This window comes from Salmo salar, chromosome 04 (assembly GCF_965601325.2).
Source record: "Salmo salar chromosome 04, fSalSal1, whole genome shotgun sequence".
NCBI lineage: Eukaryota > Metazoa > Chordata > Actinopteri > Salmoniformes > Salmonidae > Salmo > Salmo salar.
The window spans coordinates 43,422,728-43,447,604 of record NC_138294.1 but is presented as its reverse complement, the minus strand read 5'-3'; the positions used below and the strand labels follow the sequence as shown (position 1 = coordinate 43,447,604).

The following is a 24,877-nucleotide window of genomic DNA, read 5'->3' as shown; positions in this document are numbered from 1 at the left end:
ATCAAAACTGGTAAAGACTGGGAACCGAAACTGCAACCGGAGTTTAAGAATCGCTCTGAGTTATTTAATAATGGAACATTCAGGCTGGACAGAGTCTTAAAAAATGACTCTGGAGATTACAAAATGGAAATATTTAACTCAGAGGGATCACTGTTGCGCCAGGTCAACATGCAACTTCAGATACAAGGTACAGAACCTTTTTGTTTTTTTAGTTAGGCCTAAACACTTAACGCATCCTTTTCCTGGTGAGGGGGGTTTCTGAAAGGTCACCAGGATGTCAGTACTTCAATAGGTTTATACTGCAGTACTTGGCAGCAGTAATACTACACAGAGAGAGGTTATTGTTAAGACATATACTGTAATGCTTTAGATATACATTTTGTATGAGTTAGTAGATTTTATGGCGTCTCTGTGTTTGTGTCTGTCAGCCCCGGTGTCAGTGCCAGTGTTGTCTCACCTCTGTCTGCCTCATGGAGAGACCCTGGTCACATGCTCCTCAGAGGGAGATGGTCTGCAGTATAGCTGGACCATGAGCGGCCAGACTCTGAACAGGAGTGTAGCCTTCAATGCTGTCACACTGAAGAGCAGTGAAATGGCAGAACTGACCTGCCTTGCTCAGAATAATGTTAGCAGAAGGAACTCAACAATTGATCTCCCGGCCTGCCCAGGTAATGTCAGGACAGTTGACTTCATTCCCACCTTTTGAATTAAGAGTAGAAATCATTTAATTTGCATGAATTATGAATCATGTAAAAGTGTACTGATGTTTTCTTTCTAGTTGTGTCTTCCCAGTTTCCTTTTGTAGCTGTGACAGTGGCTTTGATTGTTGGAACACTCACACTACTTCTTGCACTATATGTCGGTATTAACCATCTATGCAAGAAACGAACATCCAGATATGATACTTCAGGTAAAAATTACAAATAAATTGTACTTTTGTGCAGAACATACAACATGTCCAGATTGTACAACAACTTTCCTCTTCCTTCCATGTTTCAGTAAGCATTAACGAGGATGAGGATGTGGTATACGCTGATGTGAAAATAGACAAGCAAAGGAAGCAGAGGACCCCAGCCACAGACATGGTGGAGTATGGACAGATCAACATGGCTGGGAACCCAGATGTGGCAGGCAGCCCAGAGACTCAAGGGTAGACATTTTAACAACATGTAATTGTATAAAGCAGAACTAAGACAAGGGTTGACTGAACATTCTGTGCCCTGGTTGAGTTGGTCAGACAGACGATTGAACTAGTGACAAATGAACATCAAGAGATGACAACAAGAAAGACGTACTGCATGTCATTTTGAGTTTGTTAAGATTAATAAGTAACAGCTTTTCTATTGTACAATGGTATGACAATTTTTAAGTATTTTGTCATTTTTCCTTAAAACCATACTATCAATTTATCTGTATTTCAATGTTGAATGGATCCCGACTAGGGTGCTTGCAAGTCAGACCTTAGCTCTATTGCTTGAGAGAAAGTATCTGAACATTTCCTGTAAACAGATATCATACTGTAAATGTAATCCTTTATTTCTTCTGAGGCATCCACGTTGTTGTACCAATGTTTATTTGTGTTAAAATACTTAGTTATAACTGTTATATAATATATTGGGAACGGTATATAAATGATGATCTTCGGGATCGGGGACCCTTCCACGGGACGGTTGAGCTAACGTAGGCTAATGTGATTAGCATGAGGTTGTAAGTTGCAAGAAAATTTCCCTGGACATAGACATATCTGATAGCATAAACTCTTGTTAATGTAACTGCACTGTCCAATTTACAGTAGCCATTACAGTGAAAGAATACCATGCTATTGTTTGAGGAGAGTGCACAATTTTGAACATGAAAAGTTATTAATAAACAAATTAGGCACATTTGGGCAGTCATTGTACAACATTTTGAACAGAAATGCAATGGTTCATTGGATCAGTCTAAAACTTTGCACATACACTGATGCCATCTAGGGGACAAAATATAAATTGTGCCTGGGCTGGAATAATACATTATAGCCTTTCTCTTGCATTTCAAAGATGATGGTACAAAATATTATTATATATTTTTTCTGTATTATCTTTTACCAGATCTATTGTGTTATATTCTACTACATTCCTTTCACATTTCCATAAACCTCAAAGTGTTTCCTTTCAAATGGAACCACGAATATGCATATCCTTGCTTCAGGGCCTGAGCTACAGGCAGTTAGATTTGTGTATGTCATTTTTGGAGGGGGTAATCCTTAAGAGGTTGTAGATAAATAAAGACATTGCACATCTTGTACATCTTTTACAGTGCTTAACGTTTATAGAGCTATTCATATTATTTGTGTTTTCTTACGTATATTGCTGCAGTGATAACATTACAAGATTATATTAGTATTATAATAAGAAAACAAATGTATTTTAGTTGTTAAAAAAAGGAAATCCAGTTGAGCTGACAAAATCTAGCCTACTATAAGTTAATACAATTTAACATTTTAAGTCTGTAGATAAATAAGTGTAGCCGACACCACGCCACTTAAGTTTGCTAAGAGTTTTGGAACTATTTCCATGCAATAACGGCAGGTAGCCAAGTGGTTTTAGAGCGTGGGGCCAGTAACTGAAAGGTTGCTAGATTGAATCCCCGAGCTGGTAAAAATCTGTCGTTCTACCTCTGAACAAGGCAGTTAAGTCCCTAGGCTGTCACTGTAAATAAGAATTTGTTCTTAACTGACTTGCCTAGTTAAAGAAAGGTTAAAAATAACAGCTCACAGGTGCTTTACAATTTGGTGGGAGCTTACAGCCAGGTTGCTGCTTTTATTGTGGTCTCTTGTAAAATAGTTGCATATAATCAAAGTATTTGGACAAAGAAACACAGAAAAATGACAATATAATGACACCCCCTTTGTGACACCCCCACTGTAATCTCTAGGCCCAGTTTGGTTCACTCGTTCCAGGAATGGGGTGTGGTGATGGTTCAAAGTTCTACACTCAACAAAAAAAAGATGCTATCTTCCACAGAGGGTTCTACATGGAACCCAAAATACTTCTACCTGGAACCAAAAAGTGTTTTCCTATAGGGACAGCTGCAGAACCCTTTTGGAACCCTTTTTTTCTAAGCATGTATGGGAGTAGCGTCAATTCCAAATGTCCGCACAAGAACTACAAGACAGAGAGAACTGGTGACAGTATGGCGTCCCACAATCACCCAACAACAATTGTTTAACGGGCTATAATGTCCAGTAAGGGTGTCGACGAATAACCCTCAAAACCAGTCTAACACTATTGCTCCCAGTGCTCACTCACTAGCCAAACACAGACACACACGCACCAGCAACTACACCACCAGCGATACAGAAATAACGTTCAATCTTGCGGCTGCTACTTCCCTTTCAAATCCACCCTCCACTCTTCAACACACACAAACAGTTTGGGACTAGCTCACCAGATACTGTTCGTTGTGTACATATTGCTGTATACAGTATATTGTTTTTGTTTATTATCCCCCCGGGGATAGACTATTCTACATGCCCAGGAGTTGACGGGCCCTGTCAGATGTGATGTTTTGCCTTGTGGAGGGTGTGTGGCCGCACGTCTGCTTCTCACCTGTGTTATAGATGACGACTCATCTACCCATTTTAGAATAAGGCTGTAACATAACAAAATGTGGAAAAAGTCAAGGGGTATGAATACTTTTCCGAAGGCACTTTGTAACTCAACATTGGGAACACGCGACTTGAGATGCAAGGTACAGAACCTTTTTATATCCAAAATCTCATGCATCCTAGTGATCATTGAAACATAACTGTCAGTATTATATCTACAGTATTAAAATACCATGAATGGCCAGACACTGACCAGGAGCGTAGCCTATGATGACCACTACCAGAGCAGTGTCATACTGAAGAGTGATATGACAGGAACCCTAACCAGTAAGGTTCAGAACCAAGTTAGCAGCAGAAACTCCACTATTCAACTCCCGGCCTGCCCAGGTAAACTGTTCAAATAGAAAGACTCAATACACCATGGAAAGTAGTGCACCTTAGCTAACATCTAGTGTTTTGGAGGGTGTTTGAATATAAACCCAATGTAAGTGGCATGATACACTGAATGTATTTCAAAACAGAATGGAAGTACTTTGAAACACCCAAAGTGGGCCAAAGCTACAGCAGGCCAAAATAGCAGTGGCTATTTAGTGTAGCAAATAGCATGTGGGTATGCATCAAACAGTAAATATAAGTCATAAAATTAGGAGGGAAACAAGCCAGCAGTGTTAACTAAAAAGCAGGCCTTAATTTGCATAAAAGTGCATGAAGCTGCAAACAATGCTATATGCTACACAGTAAATGTAGCATCAAGAAAACTGATCAATGAATCCAAATGGCTGTTTTAGTTGGACTATTAGCATTAGCGTCCGAAATGCTACACAAAATAAATGTTCTTATTGAGTGAATTCCATTTCCTTCTTCAATGGGATAAAATGTTATAGTGCTTTCATTGACGGATACTTTCTTCCATCTGTGCATTTGGTGTGATCTCACCTGTCTGAGTTCATAAAGGACCCAAATACAGGGAAGGCACCTGCAAACTTGCCTGTTTTTATACTGGATCATAGAGTTTGCTAGAGGGCACACCTGCCACAAATAGGACATCCACCTCCATGCTTCAGACTGGGGGAATTCTGAACAGTACAGGAGCACAATGTTCGAAGTTCACATTTTGCTTATTGTTTTTAGCTATTTCTGTCCCCCTGCAGAAAACATACACCTTTATTTAACTAGGCAGGTCAGTTAAAAACAAATTCTTATTTTCAATGACAGCCTAGGAACAGTGGGTTAACTGCCTTGTTCAGGGGCAGAACGACAGAGTTGTACCTTGTCAGCTCAGAGATTTGAATTTGCAACCTTTCAATTACTAGTCCAACACTCTAACCACTAGGCTACCCTGCCACCCCAGGGTAGGCATTGAGCCCTGCCGCCCCAGGGTAGGCATTGAGCCCTGGGGTGAAGTTTTGTACAAGTTATGTATGAGCCCCACTTTTAAATTAGCAGTCATTGCCTGCATTTTCCCCCCCATGAATGTGAACTATAATGCCACATTTCTATTGATTTTGAATAATAATATTAATACCTTATTGATCTTTGAACTGTCTTTACGTAATAAAAATATGTGAAAGACCTGTTCATGTTTTATTTAATAATTTGCAAATAAAAGAAAGTATTTGAAGCTTCAATCATGTCTTGAAAAAGTAATTTTGTACTCATGAATTATTATCCTGGACAAACGTATTCATTTACTTCCACAAAACTATATTTTCTTGTGTCCTTTGTTTGATCATTATACTGTACAATTTACCTTTAGGAATTACCAATGATGAGTTAATCAACACACCACATAAGAGCAGGGAATATACAATAAGAGGTTCTCCCATTTACAGTATTTGGAAACTCCAGAAGGGATCTAATCCTGCACTAGACAGGACTCAAAACACCATCATAGTGTTTAGGAGCTTTTGAGAGGGGGAACAACACCAAAAGAGAAATGATTTAATTCTGTACTACACAGGACTCAAAACACCTTTCAGTGCTCGCAGTCTCTGGCTAGGTTGTGCACAACTATTGATTAAGTGGTGTTACCTCAAATCATGTTTCAGAACACCTCATGATGAATGTTTCAGTATACTTTAAATCTGTCCCAATATCCTCACAACCATGTTTCAATACACCAGCAATGATATGGTTTTGTCTCCTTTATGGTGGTGGCAGCTCAGTTGCCGCTAGTTTTAGTGTTACAAAGCACTTTGTTTTTAACATGTCAGCACAGTTGACTTCATTCACACTTTCCGACTTGCCTGATTAGATCATTTTAATGATCATTTGTATATTTACAAGAGACCACATTTAATTACACACATTTAAAATAGCATAAGTATGACATTTTCAAAGTATTCATAATTGATGTGATATTTTGTAACATATCATACTATTTTTTATTTACATGATTCATCTAAACATATACTTTAACAAATATTGTTGCTTTATAAATCATCTCCCTCAGTTTCTCTATGAATAACATTGCAGTTCTGTTTTCTCGCTCATGTTCACTCATACTGCTACTCTACTGGACATAATAATCTCAATGAGTTTACACAGGTTACAGTAAAGTTAGGAGAAGTGTTTCCTTCAGGAATGAATCATCATGACCTCATGACCTCAGAACAACAGGCTCCACATATCTCACAGCAGATTGGCTACTACCACTGCTTAATACACTTTACCAGTTTGCAACTCATTGCTGTAAATAGTTTGGTTACACCTCAGTTGTACAGTAGCCAGACTATTATGTTTAAGAAAATAAAATGCCTTCAATTGCACTGTTCATTTTCTTTTCCGAAATGAATTCACTGTTATAGCAAGATGTGGGGAAAGTGTCTGAGGTGAGTCACTACTGATGTACAAATGTTACATCTGATGCACTTCATCAGAGCAAGGGAAACCACACTAGCTAAAGTAGGCCCAGAGTGTAATATGCATTGCATGGCTTAGTAGGTTATTCTATATTTGAGTGGTTATTGAGTTGATGTTTTGCAGAGTAACTGAAAACGAAACAACATGAGCAGCGTCCCTTTGTCACACCACACCTATTAATGTAGCTGTTTCTAAAGCTCAGTAGCTCAACTAGGCCGGCCTGTGGTCAGCCTGCTCATCATGAAGAGAAGAAGTGGAAAGTGAGGTGAGAAGCACGGCCGGCTTAATGTAGGGGCTTACTGGGGCTGAATCTCCTGAGCTCAGGCCTATGGGGGGCCCAAGAGGAAGAGAATGTATGTAAACACTTTCTGATTTTCTCTATTTTTGCAAATGTTTGATACTCAATGTTATAGATCTTCAACCAAAACCTAATATTAGATAAAGGGAACCTGAGTTTACAAATAACAAAAAATAAGCATACTTATTTTTACTCCTTTTTCGTGTTATCCAATTTGTAGTTACAGTCTTGTCCCATCGCTGCAACTCCAGTACGGAGTCAGGAGAGGCAAAGGTCAAGAGCCATGCATCCTCCGAAACACGAGCATGCCAAGCTGCACTGCTCACTTAACCCGGAAGCCATCCACAGCAATGTGTGAGAGGAAACACCGTACAGCTGGCACCCATAGTCAGCTTGCAGGTGCCCAAAGTCAGCTTGCAAGCGCCCAGCCCGCCACAAGGAGTTGCTAGAGCACGATGGGACAAGGAAATCCCAGCCGGCCAAACCCTCCCATAACCCAGACAACACTGGGCCAATTGTGCACCGCCTCTTGGGTCTCCCGGTCACAGCCAGCTGTGACACAGCCTGGGATCAAACCAGGGGCTGTAGTGACCCCTTAAGCACTGCAATGCTGTGCCTTAGACCACTGCGCCACTTGGGAGGCCATAAAATCAATTTTTATGCCATTTTTCTCGTAAAAAAGCGATAATATTCCGACCTGGAATCTGCGTTTAGGTAAACAGACGAAAGAAAACAAGGCATGGGGTCGACGCGGGCACGCGCCTGAGTCTCACAGTACTGTAACCAGCCACTACCCAAACGCGCTACTTTTTTTCAGCCAGAGCCTGCAAAGCCACGATTCAGCTTTTTGCCGCCTTCTGAGAGCCCATGGGAGCCGTAGGAAGTGTCACGTAACAGCAGAGATCCTCTGTAATGGATAGAGATAATCAAGAAGGGCAAGAAATTGTCAGACAGGCCACTTCCTGCATGGAATCTTCTCAGGTTTTGGCCTGCCATATGAGTTCTGTTATACTCACAGACACCATTCAAACAGTTTTAGAAACTTTAGGGTGTTTTCTATCCAAAGCCAATAATTATATGCATATTCTAGTTACTGGGCAGGAGTAGTAACCAGATTAAATCGGGTACGTTTTTTATCCAGCCGTGTCAATACTGCCCCCTAGCCCTAACAGGTTAACATATGTAGCTTAAGGATCGAGGTTCATGAAATCAGTAATTTGCTAGTAACAGATGACGTTCATATTCTGACTATCTCTTAAACTCACTTAGATAATTAATACCTTTGACGATACAGTGGCAGCAAGACAAGGTTATAACCTTTATAGAAACGATAGAAATGCCAATGGTGGAGGTGTTGCTGTTTATATTCAGAACCACATTCCTGTAAAGATTAGAGAGGATCTCATGTCAAATACTGTTGGTTATATGGTTACACATTCATCTGCCTCATCTAAAGTCTATTCTGGTGGGAAGCTGCTATAGACCACCAAGTGCTAACAGTCAGTATCTGGATAACATGTGTGAAATGCTTGATAATTTATTTCTAATTTAACTAGGCAAGTCAGTTAAGAACAAATTCTTATTTATAATGACAGCCTAGGAACAGTGGGTTAACTGCCGTGTTCAGGGGCAGAACAACAGATTTATTTTTTTACCTTGTCAGCTTGGGGAATCAATCTAGGAACCTTTTGGTTACTGGCCCAACACTCTAACCACTAGGCTACCTTGATATCACATAATGTATATGATATCAACAGAAAGGTATATTTTCTGGGTGATTTAAATATTGACTGGCTTTCATCAAGCTGCCCACTCAAGAAAAAGCTTCAAACTGTAACCAGTGCCTGCAACCTGGTTCAGGTTATCAGTCAACCAACTAGGGTAGTTACAAAGAGCACAGAAATGAAATCATCAACATGTATTGATCACATATTTACTAATGCTGCAGAAATGTGCTTGAAAGCAGTATTCAGATCCATCGGATGTAGTGATCACAATATAGTAGCTATATCTAGGAAAACCAAAGTTCCAAAGGCTGGGCCTAAAATAGTGTATAAGAGGTCATACAATAAGTTTTGTAGTGATTCCCATGTTATTGATGTAAAGAATATCTGTTGGTCCGTGGTGTGTAATGAGGAGCAAACAGACACTGCACTTGACACATTTATGAAATTTCTTATTCCAGTTGCCAATAAGCATGCGCCCATTAAGAAAATGAATGTAAAAACTGTTAAATCCCCGTGGATTGATGAGGAATTGAAAAATTGTATGGTTGAGAGAGATGAGGCGAAAGGAATGGCAAATAACTCTGGCTGCCCAACCGATTGGCAAACGTATTGCAAATTGAGAAATCATGTGACTAAACTGAATAAAAAGAAGAAGGAACTACACTATGAAATCAAGATAAATTAAATAAAGAATGACAGCAAAAAGCTTTAGAGCACCTTAAATGAAATTCTGGGAAAAAAGGCAACCTGAGATCCATCATTCATTGAAACAGGTGGCTCATTCATCACAAAACCAACTGATATTGCCAACTATTTTAATGACTTTTTCATTGGCAAGATTAGCAAATGTAGGTATAACATGCCAGTAACAAATGCTGACAATACACATCCAAGTATATCTGACCAAATTATGAAAGACAAGCACTGTAATTTTCAATTCCTTAAAGTTAGTGTGGAAGAGGTGAAAAAATAATTGTTGTCTATCAACAATGACAAGCCACCGGGTTGTCATTGGATGGAAAATTACTGAGGATAATAGCGGACTCCACTCCTATTTGCCACATCTTCAATTCAACTGTCAGAGCAGCTCACAGATCACTGCACCTGTACATAGCCCATCTATAATTTAGCCCAAACAACTACACCTTCCCCTACTGTATTTATTTATTTATTTTCCTCCTTTGCACCCCATTATTCCCATTATTTATATTTCTACTTTTCACTTTCTTCCACTACAAATCTACCATTCCAGTGTTTTACTTGCTATATTGTATTTACTTTGCCACCATAGCCTTTTTTGCCTTTACCTCCCTTATCTCACCTCATTTGCTCACATTGTATATAGACTTATTTTTCTACTGTATTATTGACTGTATGTTTGTTTTACTCTATGTGTAATTCTGTGTTGTTGTATGTGTCGAACTGCTTTGCTTTATCTTGGCCAGGTCGCAATTGTAAATGAGAACTTGTTCTCAACTTGCGTACCTGGTTAAATAAAGATGAAATAAAATAAAGAAAAACATTTAAGCCTACTAGAAATTGTGTGCCCTCAGGCATGGAGGGAAGCAAAAGTAATTCCGCTACCTAAGAATAGTAAAGCCCCCTTTACTGGCTCAAATAGCCAACCAATCAGCCTGCTACCAACCCTTAGGAAACTTTTGGAAAGATTTGTGTTTGACCAGATACAATGCTATTTTACAGTAAACAAATTGACAACAAACTTTCAGCATGCTTACAGAGAAGAACAATCAACAAGCACAGCAATTACACAAATGACTGATGATTGGCTTAGAGAAATTGATGATACAAAGTTTGTGGGGGCTGTTTTGTTAGACTTCAGTGCGGCCTTCGACATTATTGATCATATTCTGCTGCTTTCCAAACATATGTGTTATGGCTTTACACCCATGCTATATTGTGGATAAAGAGTTACCTGTCTAACAGAACACAGAGAGTGTTCTTTAATGGAAGCCTCTACAACATAATCCAGGTAGAATCAGGAATTCCCCAAGGCAGCTGTCTAGACCCATTACTTTTTTCAATCTTTACTACTGAAGCATTGTATTTAGTGGCAGACATGCACTCAAACATATACAGTCGGCCTTGCTGTTATGATTTTAGTTGTCATTGATGTCTTTTGCTTTTTTTGCATTGTTGTTTTCTGTTTTCTTTTGTCTTTTTCCTTTTCTCATAAGTTCATTGTCTTGGTTGTTGATGCATTGGGAGGGTTCTTGGTAGTGGAGAATGGAATTAATTATATTTGTTATTATTTTATTTTATTTTTTATTTTTCTTGGGGGGATGACTGTGGGAGGGGTCTCGGATGGTTGAGGGACAGCTATGGGGAACTGTGGGGGGGATCTTGGAGGGTTCCCGTCCTCGTTCTTTTTGGCCTTGTGGGTGTCACGTTCGTCGTAGGAAGGAGACCAAGGCGCAGCGTGGGTATCATTCCACATCTTTTATTTTAATGTGAGACAAACAATAAACTATAAACAAAACACAAACCGTGACGGCAGAGGTGCTACATGCACTAACTCAAAATAATCTCCCACAAACACAGGTGGGAAAAACAACTACTTAATTGAAATGCATTCAGGGTGACTATCTCATGAATCTGGTTGAGAGAATACCAAGAGTGTGCAAAGCTGTCATCAAGGCAAAGGGTGGCTATTTGAAGAATCTCAAATATAAAATATATTTTGATTTGTTTAACACTTTTTTGGTCACTACATGATTCCATATGTGTTATTTCATAGTTTTGATGTATTCACTATTATTCTACAATGTAGAAAATCGTACAAATAAAGAAAAACCCTTGAATGAGTAGGTGTTCTAAAACATTTGGGTATGAAAACTTCAAGACTAGACTAGATTGATCTCAGGTTGTCAGAGTAGCCACGTATTTCAGTCATTTGTGTGGTATTAAAAATGATTAAGCTAATATATTTTTTCAGGAATGCTAACAAATCTTCACCATGTGTGAAAATCATTGGAGCCTGCTCAAGAGGAGGAAGGGGAGGAACATCCTCCTCAGTGAATTTCATGAAAAGTTAGTGTTTGTAGATAAAACTATACTAAATATATTCGCATCACCAAATAATTGATTATAACACACTGTTTTGCAATGAAGGTCTACAGTAGCCTCAACAGCACTCTGTAGGGTAGCACCATGGTGTAGCCGGAGGACAGCTAGCTTCCGTCCTCCTCTGGGTACATTGACTTCAACACAAATCCTAGGAGGCTCATGGTTCTCACCCCCTTCCATAGACTTACACAGTAATTATGACAACTTCTGGAAGACGTCCTCCAACCTATCAGAGCTCTTCCAGCATGAAATGGCATGTTGTCTAATCAATCAAAGGATCAGAGAATGAATCTAGTACTGCAGTGCATCAAATGTGGTGAGTAGTTGCAGGTCCTTCAGGTGGGGGTCTTGCAGGTCAGAGAGGGTGTCTCACCCAGACCAGCGAGACACCCTCCCAGACCTGCAAAACCCCCTCCTGAAGGACCGGCACTGAGAGAACCCATGCCAAGAGGACCTACACCCAGACCACAGCATCACCAGCCACACCCCAGCAAGCTAAGACCACCCCAAGCAAACCCTGGCCACACCCTATATAGGCCCCCCATATCAGACCTATGCTCCTTCTGCCCACCCCATGCCCCCCGCCCCTGCGGCAAGGACATCAACATGACAGTAGGACATAAGCCCAGGCCGTGAGCAGAGCAACAGGCCCAACCCCCACTATTACACCCGCCCAAGCCCCATCCTGCGAACCAAGAGACATGTATCAGTGGCTCAACATGCTCTTATCACACCTAGAGTGATGGTCTGGGCCTAAACCACACAAAAACAACATTAGACATTATGGAACACAAAGCTTTTACTATCTCATCCTGGAATATACAAGGTCTGAGGTCATCTGCCTTTGGCCTTAAGAGCAGGAACCCAGACACTCTCATCCTACAAGAAACATGGTATAAAGGAGACGGACCCACTGGTTTCCCTCTAGGTTACAGAGAGCTGGCAGTCCCATCCTGTTACGGGAATTAAGTTATCAATGTTCTTAAACCGAACTTCAATTAAACTACTCAGTCTGCCCCACCAGAGTGTGTAAGATTCCGGTTGAATGAAGCAGACAGGGACCCAGCCAACAATGGTCAAAACGTGTATTTATGAGAGCTCTGAAAATCCTTACAATGTACAAAGCCTTTTATATTAACACACACACACACACACACACACACACACACACACACACACACACACACACACACACACACACACACACACACACACACACACACACACACACACACACACACACACACACACACACACACACACACACACACACCAGTAGAGAACTCCACCCAGCTTTAGGTGGCTGTATTTTTCCACAGTACCCAGACCACCTGTCTCCTTATCTTTTGCCAGCCTAGCTGTTCCCAGGCCGTTGTTTCTCTCCCTTACTTAGGGAGACCTCTTCTCCTGTTCCTTTCCCAAGGTCATCTTATCAACTCTGCCCTGCTCATTTTGAAGTGGTAACAGTGTCTTACTCACACACAGTATTGGAATATAGTTTTTAACCCATTATTATAGCCTTATTTTGAATACATTTCAACAGGTTATAGGGTTTCTGAGTGAAATCATTTAGTCAAACCTTTAATCATATCATTTCCATTACACATCCACCAAACTACCAGGTGCTAATTTGGTATAGAGCAGACCTAACCCACTCTATTAAATTAGTCAAAACAGGACGATTTTACATCTGGCTAATAAATAATAAAGAAATGATCTCAACAGAGAAAAATTTCTTCATGTGTGCTGCCTATATCCCCCCAATAGAATTCCCATACTTTAATGATGACAGCTTCTCCATCCTAGAGGGGGGAGATCAACAATTTCTAGGGCCAGGGACATGTACTAATCTGTGGCGACCTAAATGCCAGAACTGGACAAGGACCTGACACCCTCAGCACACAAGAGGACAAACACCTACCTGGAGGTGACCTCATTCCCTCCCCCATATGCTCCCCTAGACTCAACTACGAGAACATAACCAACAAAAATGAGTCACAACTCCTGCAGCTCTGTTGGACGCTAGGTATGTACATAGTCAATGGTAGGCTTCGAGGGGACTCCTTTGGCAGGTACACCTATAGCTTATCTCTTGGCAGTAGTACTGTAGGCTACTTAATCACTTACCTCAACCCAAAGTCTCTTAGAGCGTTCACAAAAAACTATTAGGCAACAACAAATTCAATCCCGTCTAGACAATTTCCTGGACAAAATGTTTCACTGTAATAGTGAAGGTGTAAACATAGCAGTAGAAAACCCAAACAGTATATGTGACCAGATTCAGGAAACTACCGTAAATTCCGGACTATAAGCCGCAACTTTTTCCCCACGCTTTGAACCTCGCGGCTTAAACAATGACACGGCTAATATATGGATTTTTCCCACATTCTGTGACGTACTCAGTTTCTTGGTGGCATGAAGCTTTCATTAGACCAATGAAATTGCCGAACGGGTTAAGGTCAAACAGTGACGAGAGCGACAATGAAAACGATCCAGTATCGGATGAAGCAATTCTGAGGCTATTCAACTCCGACACCGAAGGAGATGACTTCAGTGGTTTCAGTGCACAGGAGGAGGAAGATAGTGACCAATGACTTTCTTGGTAGGCTACTGTTTACTGCTATTTTTTTATTTTTTGTTACAAGCCGTGTTTCGTTAAAGCCTATTTATTTTTGTTACAAGCCGTGCTTCGTTAAAGCCTATTTATTTTTGTTACAAGCCGTGTTTCGTTAAAGCCTGTGTAAAGTTCATTTGTTTCAATGTACCGGTAGGCACCTGCCGCTTATAGACATGTGCGGCTTATTTATGTTCAAAATAATATTTTTTTTTAAGTTTAGTGGGTGCGGCTTATATTCAGGTGCGCTCAATAGTCCGGAAATTATGGTAGGCGTATGTCACAAGTCACGACTTCACAGGAGAGCTGTTTTTTGGCAGTAATGCCTTCTTGAACATGTGAACTTTCATGTGCCTAAATATCAAACTTGTTTGACATCTGTAAATATTAATACAATTGTTAAATTAAGATCCTAGTTGGTTTAGCCACAGAAAAAGAGAAAAACCTTCCAGCTAACCAGAAATTGGCTGAGAACATGAGTGGGCTGGACATGCCGAGAGATGAGTTTGGATTGGTCTGCCCTATAGCATGCATCTGTCTATTGGAGCTGGTTAGTATGTCTAGGTAATCGAGTCAAACTTGGCTTTTTTTAAATGTAGCACGTAGTAAAACTGCATAAACCTAATGTCAAGTTAAAGTGTATTGTTAGCTAGCTAACGTTAGCTGGCTGGCTCGCTAGTTGCTAACGTTATGTGTATGCGCTCCACTTTCTGGAGGACCGAGTTTTGAAATCAGTGGAATTCGAGTATGATAGCTAAGGAGATGGAGAAAACACCAGTCTGGATTACATCATCAAACTAAGGGCAACCATGCATGGCATCAGACAGGAGACGCGTCCAACCATGATGTATACTGGTAAGATAGACTAGCTAGCTACATTTTCAGATATTACACGTTTTTAATTTTGACAGAAAGTGGTTTAATTTCAAGTGTACTGTTAACTAGCTAACGTTAGCTGGCTGGGTCGCTAGCTAACGTTGCGTATGATCTTATTCTTCGTAACTCAGACACATTTGCTTGACTAGTTATTGCCATAGAACCTGGTTGGTTGGCTACCTGCAGATTCATGCTGGGTAGTAACGTCATGAGTTGTGATTATCGTCCATTGTTTAGCTAGCTAACTAGCTACATGTCTTAACAAAATACTCCATTCAAGTATCCATTTCAATACAATGTCACTGCAACTGTTGATAGACATACTAGCTGGTAAATTAGCTCTGGCTATCTACTCCAATTTCAGACCATGGGTAAGATAGTCTAGCTAGCTGCATTTTCAGATATTACACATTTCTAATTTTGACAGAAAGTGGTTTAAGGGTTGTAATGTCATGAGTTGTGATTATGGTCCATTGTTTAGCTAGCTAGCTAGCTACATGTCTTAACAAAAGACTCCACCAATATTTTCATTTCAAGTTAGTGTACTGTTAGCTAGCTAGCCAGCTAACATTAGCTGACTGGCTCGATAACTAACGTTACATCATGAGTTGGGATTCATTGTTTACCTAGCTAGCTATCTAGCTACATTTCTTAACAAAAGACTCTCATCTTTGTGTGCCAGAGCGCAGAATATCTGTTGAATTTTTGAATGCTCAACACCCTTTGAATATGTCCGCTGTCAGTAAACATCGACAACAAAGTGTAATTCAATTGTTGCCAGCAGCATTGTTACAGTCACCAACGCTCGGGATAACATGCAAACTACCTAAACAACTCTGCTAGGGGGAGTAAAATGGTCAGAGTGGGGTGTTCTCTCATTATGAGTCTGGAAGTAGCTAGGAAGCTAGCCAATGTTAGCCAGTTAGCTTGGGTACTTGACTGTCGTTGTGAGATCAGAGCCTTTGGAACAACCCTACTTATTGGCAAGAGCGTCGAATGTGCGCTCTGATCGCGAAACGCTCTGAATTTACGAACTGACAATCTGACAGCACAGTTGCAGTCACCAACGCTCTGGTAAACATAACAGCCTAACCAGCTCTGCTAGGGCGAGTAATGTTCAGTGAGCTGTTCTCTCTCTTAGATGTCTGGAAGTAGCAGGCAAGTTACTACAGAATACACGGATCAACCCTTAAAGAGATGGGTGGGGCTAAGGCTGAAGAGGGTGTGAACAATGCTGAATGGGTGTAGACAAAGAAGGGCTCTCCAATAGTAGTACCAAAACATTGAAAGACGGTTTTCTCAAAAGTAAGTTGACAAGTTGATCAACTTTCAAAGCAGAATTACTTACCCATTGTTTCCTCAAATGCAGTGTATGATGTACCATTTTGTAGCTATGTTTCTCTACTTTTATCCAATGTAAAACACAGAACTTAAATTGTTGCTACATAAGACCGAATCCAGGTGGTGAGTCATATTTGACCTTTCGGCTTCCCTATCAAATCTAAAAATTTCAAGTAGACAACCTAAGAAAATGAACAACAATGACAAATGGTTTGGTGAAGAATGCAAAAACCAAAATGTGAAACCTATCCAACCAAAAACATAGAGACCCAGAAAACCTGAGCGTCTTCACTATGGAGAATTACTAAAACAATACAGAAATACTCTACGGAAAAAGAAGGAACAGCACATCAGAAATCAGCTCATTGTAATTGAAGAATTGATAGAATCTAACCACTTCTGGGAAAATTGGAAAACTCAAAAATTAAACACAAAGAGTTATCTATCCAAAATGGAGATGTATCCAATCTTTTTGGCTCTATAACAAAGAACAAACAGCAGAAACATATACACGATCAAATACAAATCTTTGAATCAATTATTAAAGACTACCAGAACCCACTGGATTCTCCAATTACATTGAATGAACTACAGGACAAAATACAAACCCTCCAACCCAAAAAGGCCTGTGTTGTTGATGGTATCCTAAATGAAATGATAAAATATACAGACCACAAATTCCAATTGGCTATACTTTAACATCATCCTCAGCTCTGGCATATTCCCCAAAATCTGGAACCACCCCAATCCACAAAAGTGGAGACAAATTTGACCCCGATAACTATTGTGGGATATGCATCAACAGCAACCTTGGGGAAATCCTCTGCATTATCACTAGCAGCAGACTCATACATTTCATCAGCGAAAACAATGTACTGAGCAAATGTCAAATTGGCTTTTGACCAAATTACCGTACGACAGACCACATATTCACCATGCACACCCTAATTGACAAATAAACAAACCAAAACAAAGGCAAAGTCTTCTCATGCTTTGTTGATTTCAAAAAAGCTTTTGACTCAATTTGGCATGAGGGCCTGCTATACAAATTGATGGAAAGTGGTGTTGGGGGAAAAACATACGACATTATAGAATCCTTGTACACAAAAAGTGTGCGGTTGAAATGGGCAAAAACACACACATTTTTTTCCACAGGGCCGGGGGGTGAGACAGGGATGCAGCTTAAGCCCCAGCATCTTCAACGTATATATCAACGAATTGGCGAGGGCACTAGAACAGTCTACAGCACCCGGCCTCACCCTACTAGAATCTGAAGTCAAATGTCTACTAATGGCGGTGGAGGGGATTGCTACCGTTTTCACAGGCTCCTAACCAACTGTGCTATTTTGTTTGTTTTTTCGCTTTGTTTGTAACTCATTTTGTACATAATGTTGCTGATACCATCTCTTATGACCGAAAAGAGCTTCTGGGCATCAGAACAGCGATAACTCACCTTGAACAGGGTGCCTTGTAAGAGTTTGCACTCCCTGTAGGCTGACTCATCATTATTGGTAATCAGGCCTACTACTGTTGTGTCGTCTGCAACCTTGATGAATGAGTTGGAGGCGTGCGTGGCCACGCAGTCATGGGTGAACAGGGAGTACAGGAGGGGGCTGAAAACACACCCTTGTGGGGCCCCTGTGTTGGGGATCAGCGAAGTGGAGGTGTTGTTTCCTACCTTCACCACCTGGGGGCGGCCCATCAGGAAGTCCAGGACCCAGTTGAACAGGGTAGGGTTCAGACCCAGGACCTCAAGCTTAATGATGAGCTTGGAGGGTACTATGGTGTTGAATGCTGAGCTATACCCAATGAACAGCATTCTTACATAGGTATTCCTCTTGTCCAGATGGAATAGGGCATTTTGCAGTGTGATGGCGATTGCATTGTCTGTGGATCTACTGGGGCGATGAGCAAGTTGAAGTGGGTCTAGGGTGTCAGGTAAGGTAGAGGTGATATGATCCTTGACAAGTCTCTCAAAGTACTTCATGACTTACTACAGACAACAAAGGGAAACCCAGCCGTGAGCTGCCCAGTGATGTGAGCCTACCAGACGAGCTAAATGCCTTGTTTACTCACTTCGAAGCAAGCAACACTGAAGCATGCATGAGAGCACCAGCTTTTCCGGACGACAGTGTGATCACGCTCTCCATAGCCGATGTGAGTAAGACCTTTAACTTTTCAAGGTATAGGGGGCAGTATTTTCATTTTCGGATGAAAAGCATGCCTAGAGTAAACTGCCTAATACTCGGGCCCAGAGTCAAATATTTGCATATTATTAGTAGATTTGGATAGACAACAGTCTGAAGTTTCTAAAACTGTTTGAATGATGTCTGTGAGTATAAGATAACTCATATGGCAGGCAAAAACCTGAGAAAAATCCAACCAGGAAGTGGGAAATCTGAGAATTGTAGTTCTTCTTTTGAATCCCTATCGAAACCACAGTGTCTGTGGGGTCACGTTGCACTTCCTAAGGCTTCCATTGGCTGTCAACAGCCTTTAGAAACGTGTTTCATCCTTCTCCTGTTACTGGGCAGAAAATAGGAGCTCAGTCAATGAGTGGACTGCCTATGGACAAAGGACTTGGTGATGCGCAAGCCCGCCAGCGCGCCGTTCATTTTTTTTCTTCTTGAATGAATACGCTATTGTCCGGTTGGAATATTATCTTAAAAATACCCTAAGGGTTGATTGTAAACAATGTTTGACATGTTTCTACGAACGGTAATGGAACTATTTGACTTTTTGTGTCTGGATTTACGCTCGCGCGTTATGCCTTTGGATAGTGATCTGAACGCACAAACAAAACGGAGGTATTTGGACATAAATATGGAGTATTTCGAACAAAAATAACATTTCTTGTGGAAGTAGGAGTCCTGTGAGTGCATTCTGACGAAGATCAGCAAAGGTAAGAGAATATTTATAATACTTATTCTGAGTTTAGTTGACCCCAGAACTTGGCGGGCATCTGTATAGCTTGCTTTGATGGCAAGCTATGTAGTCAGAATATTGAACAATGTGCTTTCTCCGTAAAGCTATTTTAAAATCTGACACAGCGGTTGCGTTAAGGAGAAGTATATCTATAATTCCTTCAATAACTGTTGTAAATTTTATCAACGTTTATGATGAGTATTTTTGTAAATTGATGTGCACATTCACCGGAAGTTTTGGTTTTTCTGAACATCACACGCCAATGTAAAATGGGGTTTGTGGATGTAAATATGAACTTTATCGAGCAAAACATACATGTATTGTGTAACATGAAGTCCTATGAGTGTCATCTGATGAAGATTATCAAAGGTTAGTGAATATTTTAGCTGTATCTTTGGTTTTTGGGATGCATGTCCTTGCTTGGAAAATGGCTGTGTGGTTTTTCTTGTGAAGTTTATGTCCTAACATAATCTAATTTTATGCTTTCGCTATAAAGCCTTTTTGAAATTGGACAACGTGGTTAGATTAACGAGAAGTTTATCTTTAAAATGGTGTATAATATACTGCTCAAAAAAATAAAGGGAACACTTAAACAACACATCCTAGATCTGAATGAAAGAAATAATCTTATTAAATACTTTTTTCTTTACATAGTTGAATGTGCTGACAACATAATCACACAAAAATAATCAATGGAAATCCAATTTATCAACCCATGGAGGTCTGGAATTGGAGTCACACTCAAAATGAAAGTGGAAAAACACACTACAGGCTGATCCAACTTTGATGTAATGTCCTTAAAACAAGTCAAAATGAGGCTCAGTAGTGTGTGTGGCCTCCACGTGCCTGTATGACCTCCCTACAATGCCTGGGCATGCTCCTGATGAGGTGGCGGATGGTCTCCTGAGGAATCTCCTCCCAGACCTGGACTAAAGCATCCGCCAACTCCTGGACAGTCTGTGGTGCAACGTGGCGTTGGTGGATGGAGCGAGACATGATGTCCCAGATGTGCTCAATTGGATTCAGGTCTGGGGAACGGGCGGGCCAGTCCATAGCATCAATGCCTTCCTCTTGCAGGAACTGCTGACACACTCCAGCCACATGAGGTCTAGCATTGTCTTGCATTAGGAAGAACCCAGGGTCAACCGCACCAGCATATGGTCTCACAAGGGGTCTGAGGATCTCATCTCGGTACCTAATGGCAGTCAGGCTACCTCTGGCGAGCACATGGAAGGCTGTGCGGCCCCCCAAAGACATGCCACCCCACACCATGACTGATCCACCGCCAAACCGGTCATGCTGGAGGATGTTGCAGGCAGCAGAACGTTCTCCACGGCGTCTCCAGACTCTGTCACGTCTGTCACGTGCTCAGTGTGAACCTGCTTTCATCTGTGAAGAGCACAGGGTGCCAGTGGCGAATTTGCCAACCTTGGTGTTCTCTGGCAAATGCCAAACGTCCTGCACGGTGTTTGGCTGTAAGCACAACCCCCACCTGTGGACGTCGGGCCCTCATACCACCATCATGGAGTCTGTTTCTGACCGTTTGAGCAGACACATGCACATTTGTGGCCTGCTGGAGGTCATTTTGCAGGGCTCTGGCAGTGCTCCTCCTGCTCCTCCTTGCACAAAGGCGGAGGTAGCGGTCCTGCTGCTGGGTTGTTGCCCTCCTATGCCCTCCTCCACATCTCCTGATGTACTGGCCTGTCTCCTGGTAGCGCCTCCATGCTCTGGACACTACGCTGACAGACACAGCAAACCTTCTTGCCACAGCTCGCATTGATGTGCCATCCTGGATGAGCTGCACTACCTGAGCCACTTGTGTGGGTTGTAGACTCCGTCTCATGCTACCACTAGAGTGAAAGCACCGCCAGCATTCAAAAGTGACCAAAACATCAGCCAGGAAGCATAGGAACTGAGAAGTGGTCTGTGGTCACCACCTGCACAACCACTCCTTTATTGGGGCTGTCTTGCTAATTGCCTATAATTTCCACCTGTTGTCTATTCCATTTGCACAACAGCATGTGAAATTTATTGTCAATCAGTGTTGCTTCCTAAGTGGACAGTTTGATTTCACAGAAGTGTGATTGACTTGGAGTTACATTGTGTTATTTAAGTGTTCCCTTTATTTTTTTGAGCAGTGTAGTTGATTGTTTGAGAAAATGAAATTATGAGATTTTTGCTGTTTTGTATTTCGCGCCATACTATTTCACTGGCTGTTGAATTGTGTCCCGCAGGTGGGACGGTAGCATCCCACATAGCCCTGAGAAGTTAAACAGGTCAACATTCACAAAGTCACGGGCCAGACAGATTACCAGGACGTGTACTCAAAGCATGTGCGGACCAACTGGCAAGTGTCTTCACTGACATTTTCAACGTCTACCTGGCCGAGTCTGTAATACCTACATGTTTCAAACAGACCATCATAGTCTCTGTGCCCAAGAAAGCAAAGGTAACCTGCCTAAATGATTACCGCCCCATAGCACTCACGTCGGTAGTCATGAAGTGCTTTGAAAGGCTGTTCATGGCTCATATCTACACCATCATGCCAGAAACCCTAGACCCACTCCATTTCGCATACCAACAGATCCACAGATGACGCAATCTCAATCGCACTGCACACTGCCCTTTCCCACCTGGACAAAAGGAACACCTACTTTAGATAATATGACATTTGAAATGTCTTTATTCTTTTCGAACTTTTGTGAGTGTAATGATTACAGTTAATTTTTTGTTGTTTATTTCATTTTTGTTTATTATCTATTTCACTTGCTTTGGCAATGTTTCCCATGCCAATAATACCCTTATATTGAATTGAAATTGAAAGACAATATTTGAACAGTTTTGAACAAATTAATTTCTTCCAAAATAAAGGAGAAGCAAGAGAGAGATCGATAGAGGTTTCGTTTTATTTTTATTTTTTTCTCGGTTTCACTTACTTAGCTAGCAAATGCCGCTAGCTAGTTTAGCCTACTCAAACACCCTGCTCTATCAGAGGGATGCTATGTTATCTAGCTGGCTTTGACTATCCAACACAAAACTGGAACTCTTCCAAGTCAAGGTAAGATTTTGGCCAAGATTTTGGCCAATATGGCCATGCTCATGAAAAAAACGTGTATTGTCCTCCCTCATCTTAAGACAGCCACTGGTGGAAATCCTAAAAAGGACTCTGCTCAACTGTAGTTTATGCCACTTCGCAAGTGTTATTATGGCTTTATTATAAAGGGCCTTTTTCTTCAACAGTAAATGTACCACACATCAAATTGCATATATATATAAAATAATAATAATAAAAGAAATCATAGGTCACCATCATTTTTGGTAAAGAAATCTGTGCACCAAGATGCAATTTGATGTGTGGTAAATTTACTGTTGAAGAAAAAGGCCCTTTATAATAAAGCCATAATAACACTTGCGAAGTGGCATAAACTACAGTTGAGCAGAGTCCTTTTTAGGATTTTCACCAGTGGCTGTCTTAAGATGAGGGAGGACAATACACGTTTTTTTCATGAGCATGGCCATATTGGAAAAAAAAAGAAGAAGAATTTAAAAAAATATATATATATTTAACAACTTTAGATTCTACAAAACAACAAAAGAAAGTTGCTAGCGAAAGTCAGGATAATCACTTGTCACTTACATAACTGCCGCGTTCTCTCGCTTTCTTCTACCTGTCGCAAGGCATTCTGGAACTTGCAGTCAAAAGCGTAATCCAATACTAACTAATACAACAAAAATATGTATGTAGTTCTCTCAATCTCCAACACACGAATTCTAATACAATTACATATGTAAATAACTGTAAAGAAAATCTCTTTAGATACAGCTCAATGAATTAACTGTAAACATTAACTCTGTAACCCATTAAAGTTACAACAACTACACCATACCAGTCATCCAACAGATTCCCATTCAGAGCGACCCACAGAAGCATCCAGGGTCAATGCCCTGCTCAAGGGCACGTTGACAGATCTCCCACCAGGCCAAATAACGTGAAGCCGAACCCTCCAAGTTCCCCCCACAGTTCCCCAATAGCTGTCCCTCAACCATTCGAGACCCCTCCCACAGTCCCTCCCAAGGAGAAAAATAAAAATAAAAAATACAATTAATTCCATTCCCCAACCGCAAGAACCCACCAATGCACCAACAACCAAGAAAATGAACTTAAGAGAAAAAAGAAAAAGACAGAAGAAAACAGCAAACAACAATGCAAAAAATAAAAAATATATAAGGACTTCAAGGACACCTAAAATCATAACAGCAATGTCAACTCTATATGTTTGTGTGCATGTCTGGCACTATTACATGTACAGTCGTGGCCAAAAGTTTTGAGAATGACACAAATATTAATTTTCACAAAGTCTGCTGCCTCAGTTTGTATGATGGTAATTTGCATATACTCCAGAATGTTATGAAGAGTGATCAGATGAATTGCAATTAATTGCAAAGTCCCTCTTTGCCATGCAAATGAACTGAATCCCCCAAAAACATTTCCATTGCATTTCAGCCCTGCCACAAAAGGACCAGCTGACATCATGCCAGTGATTCTCTCGTTAACACAGGTGTGAGTGTTGACGAGGACAAGGCTGGAGATCACTCTGTCATGCTGATTGAGTTCGAATAACAGACTGGAAGCTTCGAAAGGAGGGTGGTGCTTGGAATCATTGTTCTTCCTCTGTCAACCATGGTTACCTGCTAGGAAACACGTGCCATCATCATTGCTTTGCACAAAAAGGGCTTCACAGGCAAGGATATTGCTTCCAGTAAGATTGCACCTAAATCAACCATTTATCGGATCATCAAGAATTTCAAGGAGAGCGGTTCAATTGTTGTGAAGAAGGCTTCAGGGTGCCCAAGAAAGTCCAGCAAGCGCCAGGACCGTCTCCTAAAGTGGATTCAGCTGCGGGATCGGGGCACCACCAGTACAGAGCTTGCTCAGGAATGGCAGCAGGCAGGTGTGAGTGCATCTGCATGCACAGTGAGGCGAAGTCTTTTGGAGGATGGCCTGGTATCAAGAAGGGGAGCAAAGAAGCCACTTCTCTCCAGGAAAAACATCAGGGACAGACTGATATTCTGCAAAAGGTAGAGGGATTAGACTGCTGAGGACTGGGGTAAAGTCATTTTTCTCTGATGAATCCTCTTTCCGATTGTTTGGGGCATCCGGAAAAAAACTTGTCCGGAGAGGACAAGGTGAGCGCTACCATCAGTCCTGTGTCATGCCAAAAGTAAAGCATCCTGAGACCATTCATGTGTGGGGTTGCTTCTCAGCCAAGGGAGTGGGCTCACTCACAATTTTGCCTAAGAACACAGCCATGAATAAAGAATGGTACCAACACATCCTCCGAGAACAACTTCTCCCAACCATCCAGGAACAGTTTGGTGTCAAACAATGCCTTTCCAGCATGATGGAGCACCTTGCCATAAGGCAAAAGTGATAACTAAGTGGCTCGGGGAACAAAACATAGATATTTTGGGTCCATGGCCAGGAAACTCCCCAGACTTTAATCCCATTGAGAACTTGTGGTCAATCCTCAAGAGGCGGGTGGACAAACAAAACCCCACAA

At 41.2% G+C, this 24,877-nt stretch overlaps 1 protein-coding gene across 1 annotated transcript; it reads left to right on the top strand.

The window, feature by feature from the left end:
- Positions 1 to 205: 205 nt before the first annotated feature.
- On the top strand, positions 206 to 2,232 carry LOC106603008 (uncharacterized). The gene is made up of 3 exons (XM_045717652.2): positions 206 to 668; positions 779 to 910; positions 1,000 to 2,232. The coding sequence occupies exons 1-3, from the start codon at positions 401 to 403 to the stop codon at positions 1,152 to 1,154; spliced, it is 555 nt and encodes a 184-aa protein (XP_045573608.2). The 5' UTR covers positions 206 to 400; the 3' UTR covers positions 1,155 to 2,232.
- The last annotated feature ends 22,645 nt before the right edge of the window (positions 2,233 to 24,877 follow it).